This window comes from Egretta garzetta, unplaced genomic scaffold (genome assembly GCF_000687185.1).
Source record: "Egretta garzetta isolate BGI_Z169 unplaced genomic scaffold, ASM68718v1 scaffold287, whole genome shotgun sequence".
NCBI classification, from domain to species: Eukaryota; Metazoa; Chordata; class Aves; order Pelecaniformes; family Ardeidae; genus Egretta; species Egretta garzetta.
This window is the reverse complement of record NW_009260435.1, coordinates 9,168,339-9,179,160: the sequence shown is the minus strand read 5'-3', so window position 1 is coordinate 9,179,160 and position 10,822 is coordinate 9,168,339. Positions and strand designations below refer to the sequence as shown.

General features: G+C 39.1%; 2 protein-coding genes across 3 annotated transcripts in view; one reads left to right on the top strand and one right to left on the bottom strand.

The window, feature by feature from the left end:
- The window catches only part of RAB27A (RAB27A, member RAS oncogene family), a 34,342-nt gene that overhangs the window by 21,528 nt on the left and 1,992 nt on the right, over positions 1 to 10,822 (bottom strand). The gene's annotated exons all lie outside the window — the stretch shown is intronic.
- The window catches only part of PIGB (phosphatidylinositol glycan anchor biosynthesis class B), a 19,754-nt gene continuing 11,528 nt past the window's right edge, over positions 2,597 to 10,822 (top strand). The window contains exon 1 of the mRNA XM_035899543.1: positions 2,597 to 2,657. Coding sequence (XP_035755436.1) covers positions 2,597 to 2,657 — 61 coding nt within the window. The remainder of the gene's footprint in view (positions 2,658 to 10,822) is intronic.

The window sequence follows — 10,822 nt, the reverse complement described above, 5'->3', positions numbered from 1 at the left end:
AACCACGTCTGATAGCAACAAGCTCCAACAAAAGACCAGAGTTAAGATGTTGCCAGGAACTTTCTGAACCACTGCAGATAAATCCGCAAGCCCTTTGCTCAATCCTGAGAGACACATTGCAGACATTTTACACATCTAAACAGTTTTAGGAAATAAAGTTAGTGATTTAACATGCAAACCAACTCTTCCTCAACAATGAGTCCATTCATCAGGGCCTGTTAACACAGCCATCCAACAAGCAAGATTCACGTGTCTGGCCACGTTATGGCATTGGTGTCTGCGCCAAGGCACTTGCTGGACAGAGGCCCCTGCGCTGGGTCCAAGGGATAAGAGAGGAACTACACAGCCGCCTGCAGTCACCTCTCACAAATGGTCTTGACGTTACAGATGCTAACAGCAGAGGACTGAAACGTGTGAACAAACCAAGTTTTGCACTCACTGTCTAAGATTTAGCAGATGCAAGCTTTTACAGAAGACGGGTGGCCTTGCACAATGCTTTCTCATCTCAGTTTCTTTCCTCACAGTGTTTCAAGAGCAGAGAATTAAGAAAGCAAATTAAGAAGATTGCTAAGACTACTCTCCAGTCTTAAATTAGGAACTGCTGCAGGCTGGCAGCTACAACATTTAATGTATCCTTAATGCATTCGTCTGCCAGTAATGAAAACAACTCCACAAGTTCCTTAATTCACTTGTCTCAACTATCTTGCCTCCTCTCCAGCAAAGCATTCTATCGTGCTTTAGTGGTAGACTTGGCAGTGCTAGGTTAACGGTTGGACTTGATGATCTTAAAGGTCTTTTCCAACCTAAATGATTCCATGATTCTGTGATTCTAAATCAAGGCAATTTTTATTGCCCTTTCCCCAGTGAACATCTCAGTTCCATTATACAGAGCTGGCATCCAACTATCTGTGGTGGAACACTTTTTCATACCCTCCCTGCCTTAGCATTTTTCCAGATTTAACTAAAATCCATTTATTTGACATTTTGTTACAGGTTATAATTTTTAAAACTCTACCCATTCTTGGCTCATTCCAATCTTCTATAAATTTCACCACAGTTTCAGAAGAATACAGAAGTCCCTTTTTTGCTCCCATGTGCAATAAAAAAGTTTGTGTTCAATTTTCAACAACGTGAACATTTTTAATCTTTAACTGCTTCCCTGATCAATACCGGCACATTTGCTTACTGTGAAGAAATATTCAGACCACAAGCACCCGAGAATTTCTGGTAACTGCTCCAGAGCACAGAAGGAGGAACAGGATAGGAAGTGTTGACAGACGAAGCAACAACTCTTTTGCCATGTTGCAAACAGCCCTGGGGGGTGGCTACACGGGTTGAACACAAACTGCCTGTCTGGAAATCTCAACCAGCAACGTAAACAAACAGAGTTCAAGCTCTTCCACGCAGTAAGATTCTTGCCATCTTTGAGGGAAAAGAAATTCATAAATAATTTCCAGACTTCAGCTTTTGACTTCAGGACAAATGAGGCTTCTTAACTTTCCTCTTACCAACCTGGTGTGAGGAATATCAACCAATTTCTACTTCCCCCTCCCAGGAAAGGGTTTTATCTGAAACAGTAAGACTTTGCTAGGAAGGTACATCTGAAATAAAGCTTATTTTCTGAGGGTGAGGTTACATTGATTTCGAACTGCAGAGTTAGTACCAAAACAGAGGCCCTCAGTTTACAAACTGGGAGGACATCAAAATATGGTTAATGTATCATTTTTTAAATGAACACATTTGCAGCATCTCAGCAAATGCTGCACAGACAGCTGAGCCAACCCCACTGTGGTGGCAGGAAGCGCACGCAAACGGTACGGCAGCAGCTGGAACAGGAACCACTGCAGCCAGCCCAAGGGAAGCCTTCCTTGCCCTGCTACCCGAATCTTAGGGGTTATAGGAGCTCAGACATTTTCTGAGTTTATGTAGGGGATCAAAATTATACCAGTAAAGACCTGAAACTGTGAAGTGCAGTTTGAAGCCTCAGCTCTACAAAGGAATGGCCATCTGCTTAGCTATTAGATCGTCCCACCGTTTTTTATGAACAAGTTTTATGAACAGGTTGTATGAAAAAGATGACCTGAATGCATGGAATCTATGGCCTTCTTGTAAAAACAATTTATGCTATACAGACCTAGGAATTTAGGAGGAAATTTGAGGAGAGTCGAACACAGTGGATAGTGTGGATTCTTCATCACAAGCATGCCCTCATACAGTCCATGCTCCTGAGACAAGCTGCAAGCATCCGAACTGTCCTGTAGCAGGTGTTTCCTCTAGAAGAAAATGCTGGATTGTTACTTGTCTGACCATGGTTTATGCAGGAATTAAGACATCTGCCACTGGAGGCAGAAATAGGGGAGGAAGAGGATCTAGCAACAGTCCATTTCAGATAATACTCCACAGTAACTCATCTCTGTTTCCAAAGCCAAAAGCTGTGAACTTGCCTAACATCAGTGTCAACCACCTCTACTCTCTTCAACCCCAATTAACCAATCCTGGAGGAGGTCTCCTCTTCAGCACTCTGACCAGTTAATGGCTTCTTCCAACACACACCAAAAACTCACCATGGCCTTACCAACAGCCACAGTTTTCATGCATGCATTCAACAGATGACCTGCAAGACTATGGAATGAAAACCAACCAGCAGGCAGCCAAGGGTAATGTTACTTGCTAGCGTCCACAAATCTTATCTGTGCCACAAAACCTCTGCTGGCAATCAAAGAGGAAACATAAAAAATGCAAAAGGGGGAAAAGCAGCCACTGGGACACACCACCTACAAACTGATTCGTTTATATGCTGGCACACTTCAAGAGCCAGAGCATGTGCTATATAGCAATTATTTCACAGTGAGAGAAATACCATATAAAATACAAAAAGAAGAGGTGAGAAAAAAAATAGTCAAAATATGAACATACATATTGGTACAAGCAGATTCCTACAACTGTAAAACAGAATTTTAGTTGTTTCCTTGGAAGAGAGTCAGCTTCTCAGGAAAAGGCACTGTGGAAAAAATAAGAGGGGCTGATGGGATGTGCCGCAAAGGAAAACTGAGCAGCTGTCATGTGAATCAGTGTGCTACTTACTGCCACAACAGTCCATAAATGCAGTAACACACCCGCACCTCAAGACAGAACTAAAAAGACCTGAAAGGAGGAGGCAAAATCCCTTATATTGAATTTTTTCTGCTTTCCTTTCACCAATATCCCTCTGAGAAAAAAAAGAAAGAAAAAACAACCCACACTCAGAAGATCAGCTTTCACACCAGAAACATAATAGCTGAACTTGGCAGCATCAAATCATGAAATACCCCTTCAGTGATTAAAATGAAAGTAGGTCAGGCAGGCCTTCCTGCTACCCAAAAGCCACATCTGCTAAATATTTAGTAATCCTATAGATTAAAGTAAAACTTTCATGTTTTATGCTTTCAACTGTAAGCCAATCTTGGCAGTTTCTAGTAATGGTGAGAGAGCTTTCTTTTAGAATTGCAACATACAAAGTATTGGTATGTTGAAGGTCAGTAGTGTTCTACAGAAAAAAAGCTTTTTAAAAATAGTCCCCTCCGAGAGAGGCTCTAGATGACTAACTTCCAAGAGCTCCAGGGCCTCTTCAAGAATAAAGAAGTTAACACTAAAATAACTGACAAATTAAAAGCATCAATTTTGTTTTCATGGAACATCATACTGCCTAAAGATAGGAATCCTTTCCAGCAACTGGGCACTCAACATCAGCACTTTGGAAAACTTTAGACCAAACTCTGTCAATTTTTTCACAGGAAAAACATCAAAAGATCACTTCCCGAAATAAAACGTGCTTATATTTGAAGATCCTGTTAGTATCTCAGAAAAGACTAGTAAAATTATCCCAAAAAAATGGATCTAATTGATTATCAATTCTGTTGAACTACAAGTTTTCTGCTTCCACATCTCTTTCTATCAATGTCAGTGTAGGCAGTTAATCCTGAGGCAAAGCCAAGAGTGTAGGTGCTTGCTCCAGACCTGAACAAAAAGGGAAAGAAAAAAAAATTTAATTCCTGAATCAGGTTCTGAAATATTAGAAAGAAAATAATAGAAAAAAAAAATACAGTGTCCATGTACAAGATGTTAAGACACAAAAAAATGTTGAATAAAAAGTTCTGTATTTAAAACAGCAATATAATGTATAAGAATAAACATGATTATTCATTTTGACTGAAATGAACAAATTTGATCCTTTTGCATGTAGGAAACAACATTTTGGCAACATTCACACTCTCCACATTACATCATCTGTACTCAAAAGAGAAATATTTAACCTAAAGATGGATAAATTACTCAACATGCTACAGCTCTTCTGTGAGACTTACGCTGGTTCCACGTTTTGTAAAACTTATGAAGTGGTGCCTGATTGCATGAAGAGAGCACCTAGAACAGTAATGCATGCAGACAGAAGTGTCCCTGCATTTTGGTAAGAAGCTGTAAAAGCACGCTAATCTGATGTCTCTATCTTGTGTCTGAAGAGTTACAAATCTCATTTTAGATCAATGATCTTTATCTACATATGAAAAGGGTTGATGACTAAGTGTAATTTTTTTTTAATTAAAAAATGTAGTAGCTTTACAGGAAGCTGTTGTCCCAATACAAAGGAACATGTGCACTACAGCTTCCTTAGAAAGGATTTTCAGTATTTTACAATCCTATAATATTAATACAGTTTTGAAACTTGCTTCGAAATTTTTGTTCATGCTTAAGATTAATCAATACGCATTTGTTTTTTGCATTATCTGATCCAGTATGTCACTGCCAAGTAAAAGACACTGCTTTTTAAAGCTGATCTCAGCAGAGTTCCAATTTGGACGCAGTGATGTTTTCTTTCCAGCACAAGATGACCCTGTTCACATCTTTTGTAAATCTGCTTAATAGGATGAGTGGTCCTTCATTCTCCCCATAAGCTGACAACAGTGTCTTTTCCACTTTTTCCTCGCAGGATGAAAAATTGAAAGGGTAGTTATTTGCACTGTTTGACAGATACAGAAGCATGCCTCTTCTGAGCTACATAAAAGTATTCCTTTTGCCCTATATTATTGTCTGATCTTCCATGCAATGAAGCATATGAAACCTAACTAAACGCCTATGATGCCTATTTTTCTCCTTTACCATTTCTTAAACCATGAACATCATTAACATTAGAGCTCCTTCATTTCCACATTTATTCAGTGACTCCCTAAGTTAGGCATGACTAACCTGACCAGTTGATCTTATTTCCCTTCAGAGTGTGCAAGAGGAATGGGTGGGCTTGTAAAGGTGGTGGTTCTGGAGTACATTAGCAAAGTAGGTCCATTGGCCCTATTCCACTCCCTGTGCAACCCCCAATTAAGAAAAATGTTACTGCTCCCATTTCCCATAATCTCTCAGGCTGAAGAAAAATTCCCTAAGGCTCAAGACACCACAGTGGAGATTGCAAATGCAATAAGGACTTCTTGAAGCAAAGCTCATTTCTGCAATGCAAAAAACAAAGCTGAAATGAGGACATGCCTCTCAGCCTGGTTTCCTAAGGAAACAAAGCTTATTAGAGAGAAGGGCAGAGAGACTGAATTTCTCTCATGTCTGCCACCTCCCCCAACAGTTGAACCTGTTGATCAGTTTTAACACTCCTTTCACAGAGAGGGAGAAGCCACAAAGATACAAAGTTCCTATAGACTTTGTGAAAAATTGGCAGCTGGATAAGGAGTCAGATGCACGCCTCTGCTGAAAGCTGGCAGCTACCATTTCTCACTTCTAAAAGGGGCACCCACTAGCTGGCCGAGTTGTACACGCATTGCTCCAGGCTAGCCACAGCACATACCCCCACAATCATTCAATTTTACATTTACTTTCAATTTGGATTTAAAGGCATTTTCTATTTAAAAGCAAATTAAATTTAAGCACATCTAATATTAAAAATAAAAAGTTAATAGAATAAAAACTAGTTGAGTTTCACTGTATTAGCAGTTCAAATTTTGGGGGGTTTTATGTTTTGTTTTGGTTTTGAACCTACTAGAAAGCATGATTCTACTTCTGCAGCACGCTCTTTTCATAGGTCTTCCAAAGCCTGCTTCTACTGACACACAGCAAGACCTCAGGCCCCGTCCTGTGTGTTGGAAGCTATATCCAAACTGATGATCCTAGAAAACCATCAAATAAAGATTTATAGTTAGCTCTTCTACTTCATAGCTAAAGAACATTAAAAAGAAAATCTATTTTAACAACTCCAACTTAGGGCTGCCTTCATCCAAACTAAAATTATGAGAGTTTTGCTATAAAATTCAGAAGAAATACAATCAAATTCTGGCAGTACTCTCTTCAAACTTGGATGACACCATCTCCATACAGAGATGTCTATACTGACACTATTCTGATGCAAGGAAAAAATAAGTACAGCCAGACAGTTCATGCCCCAGAAGAAAAGACCTGTCAAGTTGAATCATTGTTAGAGGAGAAAGTCAGCAGAGCATGTGCTGTTACGTGCACAAGATCTTAAAGTGCTGGATGAGAAACCCTCTCTCTGTTGCAAATGGATGCTACCAGCAGGGCTAGAACCTAACCTGATACCTGTACTTTGGGTCACATTCAGTCATGCATAAAGTTTGGTTTGGAACCAAACAAGTGTGGGGAGGGGAAGTATAAAAAAAAAAACCCCAACCCAAATCACATCTATCCTACTTTTTGCTATAATCCACATTCTGAATGTTAGCAAGGCTTCAAAGTAGACTTGGAAAGCACCACCCATTGGCAATAACCGTAACAGCAATTCATTTCTCGTGCAAACCTCGCATGAAACAGTTTCACAGCACAAGCAACTCCCACAGCTGCTAGCTTTGAGTGATATTCTGAAGTTTTCAAAATGCATCACACCCCATGTTAGTCATGCAATTATCAACAGGGATTTCAGGTGGAATATAATTTCCCTCAGCAACTACCAATATGAATCATTATACCTTAACAAGGCAAGACTGGCAGACACACACAAGAAAACCAGAGAACTTGCATTTTTTATCATAAAAATGAATCAACTTTTCTTTTCCTCCTACCTAACATACATACTTTATTAGTCCATATCACTGATAGCAGCCTTCAGTCTAGTCCAAATATTCCTGTTCCCCAGGGATGTTATCAGAAAGAATTGTTTTCTTCCTTTTCAGTTCATAGAGCAAGCTTTTTCCTTATAGCTCTGACTGAGCAGCTAAGAGAACCAAATGAAATATCCAACAGTTATGAAAATAATGAGACAGGCCCTCAGAGCAAAACTTGGTTCACTTTGGAGAGCACATGCTGTTCACTTTCACAGTTGTACAGCAGCTACTGTCACAGCACTGCCATTTTGAAGTGTTTCATTAGAAATGAGAGGATGCCTTTAGAACAGTAGTACTTCTGCAAGACAACGTTCATCACCTTCTAATGATGTATGCTGCCCCGTGGGTTAATATGCTTAACAGAAGTACTATAAAAATCATGTATCAATTGTTTTCAATTTTGTTTTATATTCTGCTGTTTCTAATTCAAACCTGAAAGGGGCTTACATACCTGAAAGCTCACCTACCCTTTCCAACAAAGTAAGTTGGTCTAATAAAAAGCATTACTTTTACCCATGGAGCTCGCCTTACCTGAAAGGAAAAAACCTGAATCTTCAGTAATACTTAGCTATTTTGCTATTTATCCCTTTATCACCTTTTCAGTTGGTAGCTGTACACACAAGGAGTAAGATGGCCAGCTGCAAAACTACAATCACAAACTCCGAAGTTAATCTGGAATCAGCTACTTGATTTGTGCAGCAGTTGTCCTTACACCCATCCAATGTTTTATTTGCATAGAACATATTTCAGCTAGGTATACTCCTTACAGTTCTTTTATTCACATAACTCTCTTACACAAAGAATCACTGCAGAAATGTAGAGTGATTTTCAAAATACTATTTGCAAACAACCATAAATTTAATTTATGAACACCACTTACATATCTACCAACTCCTTTTTTCCCCACTGCAAACCACACATTTCTAGAAAAGCTGTACTCTTCCTACTCAGCTTATACCTTTATTGCTGCTTCTTGCCCCTCTCCTACCTTACACTACTTCACAGTCTCTTCCAGAAGTGCCTTTATCTAATATGGCTTAGTCTTACCCATTTCTCATCAGTAAAAGTATCAGACATATAGAAAGGGAACAGCTATGGGAAATGGGTTTGCAAACACAGAAAAATAGCACTGCATTGGTTTACCTCTGATATTATCTTCAGAGCCGTAAAAGCAAGGACATTTGCTTTTTTTTCCCCCTACAGTAGTTTAAAATACTAACGAACTTGTCAGGTCAGCTCCAAAGTGCTGGCCAGTACGTGAAAAGGATTCCAACACCCAGCACTATGCAAAACTGTTATACCAGAGTATGTTCAACCCCTTGAAGCCACAGCAACATCACAGGAAAAAATTATTCTGGTTATAGGCCATATTTTAATCTATATGCCATAACTTTATCTTCAAAGCTTATTAGATCGGATGTTGGATTATAAGGATGTTCCAGGAAAGAAATTAGGGGCTAGGACTTCTCATTCACCATGGTTTTACCTTCACTGGAGATAAAAGGGTATGATGTCAGCTGATTTTATGTAGTTCAAGACAGTCCTGCCTCCTGACAGAGATGCAGTTTTCAGATTAAGACAATCAAAAAAAGAAATGAGGAAAAATCTCATAACCAGATGCTATTCTCAGAGGAAGACTTGTTGAAAATTTACTTGTATAAACAGAAAAATCCCCCATGTTTCTGCTATTGAAAGCTGCCTTTTAGGTAAGTATTTCTTAAACCATGCTGTACTTAAACAACTTTTCAGCCAAGTTTCAGCTCAGTCCTGTAAACATGATTGTATCTCCAGCATGAGTGGTATCTGCAAGACAAGAGGAGCGAAAGCAAGTCCTTGAGCACTTGACGTGCCCAGCCCAGCAAATGCTTAGCTATAAATATGTAAGTAACCCTTTGAAATTACTGAAGAACAAACTTAACTATCTGCAGGATCAGATCACATGTGGAGTACAACAATGCAGCTTTAATACAGAAGAGAGTATTTGATGATTAACTATTTAAATAATAAGTTTAAAACATTTTAAATGCACCTTGTTATAATTATTTGCTGAGACATTAACAGGGGAAAAACAGTTGTCCTTCCTTATATTCCATCTCTAGTGCCAGTTTTGCCCGTTTCTAAATTAAATTTTTACTAGACCACTGTGGACTATGACAGACTGCTCTTAGTAATGGCCTTGATGGGCAAGTCCAGGGTTTTACTGCAAATTGACAGGCTAATCAATTGTCATTATGCCAGCACAGCAGATACCTAGCAGTAACAGAACAGTCAAGAATCCAAAGAAGACACACTACTGCTCATAATACTTGCTTCTGTAAATGCCAAAAGCTACTTAAAGATTCTTTTATCTCACCAATCTTCTCTTTGAAAGAAAAGGAAATGTGTAGTCAAGTGATAAAATAATGTGTTCCCAGTTTAACGATAGTGACGAAAACAAACTTACAGTCTGGTTTTAGATATCTGGTTGCAGATGAGAAATTGTATTAACTGTAAAAATAAAACTGTGTAAGTCGTAGCACATTCCCCCCACCCAGAACTCCTTTGTGCAAGACATTAAGTAGACATAAAATTAGAACCCTGAACTAGAAACACAGGAACATGCTGTTCTTTTTTCCATCTTTCTAACCATGCTTTTGAGACATCCATTTAGCATCACAAATACTATTCCTACAATTATGTATCAACATTTGAAATGCATATTGTATTATATGCTTTTCCCTGGCTGGAAAATACTTGGAACAGCCACAAAAGTAGTGTAAGTCTATGAAAAGAACAAGGGCTGAGAAGACAAGTCTGTGTAAGAATAAATTTCCAAGAAAAGGCAGACAGAATAGATTTTAGAAACTGATTAGTGCCACTAATGCATTTTGTGTGTGGAAATCCATAAACATTTTGTAGAGTTTCAATAAAAACTGTAAGTATAGAGAAACATCACCTTGCCAATAACACCTAGCAGAACCCTAACTCTAAACATGCATATGTGTTATCTTGATGAAAACCTCAGAAGCACTCATCACTAAGGAAAGTGAGGAATCATAAGATCAGAAAGCTCAAAAGACACCTGATGCATCTCTAAGGAGAGATAACAATTAAAGTTGGGTGGTTTTGACAGTTCTAGGCATGTCCTTTATACTTTGCTAGCACCACAAAAAAATACTACTTAAGTATTAATATAATCTAGTTACTTACAGAGCTAGAAAAACCCAGATGTTTTTCTGACAGATTTAGCTTGCTTTAGATCCAAGATCATCAAAGCGTTAGTTTAGCCCAAGCACTGCAAATCAGGTTGAAGAGACCTCCTGAACCCTCTCAGCAAGCAGACTGTCAGACAAACAGGCAGCGTTCAGAAAGAAGCAACAGATCTGCAGATGCACAATTACAAGACTTAAGTTCTGGCTCAACAGACAAAACACACTTATATTGCTCCCTCAACAATTTACCATTTTTAAAGTCTTTTTTTTTTTTTTTTTGTAAGATATGCAATCCACTGTTTTTACAAAAGAAACATGTCTTAAGCTGTGGGAAACTTGCAGCTCCTCCAGGTGCTACACAGGAAAGCCTGAGAGGGATTATTTGTGTAGTCGTGTTCACAGCAGCAGCTGTGAAGTTCAGCACATGCACGGACAGTCAAAAGGCCACGGCTTCAGTCTTTTTCCTTTAATCTCACAAATGAGGCCCCGTAGTCACAACCCCACGCAGTTAGGCCAGGGAGGCGGCAGGTGGGCGAGGGGCCG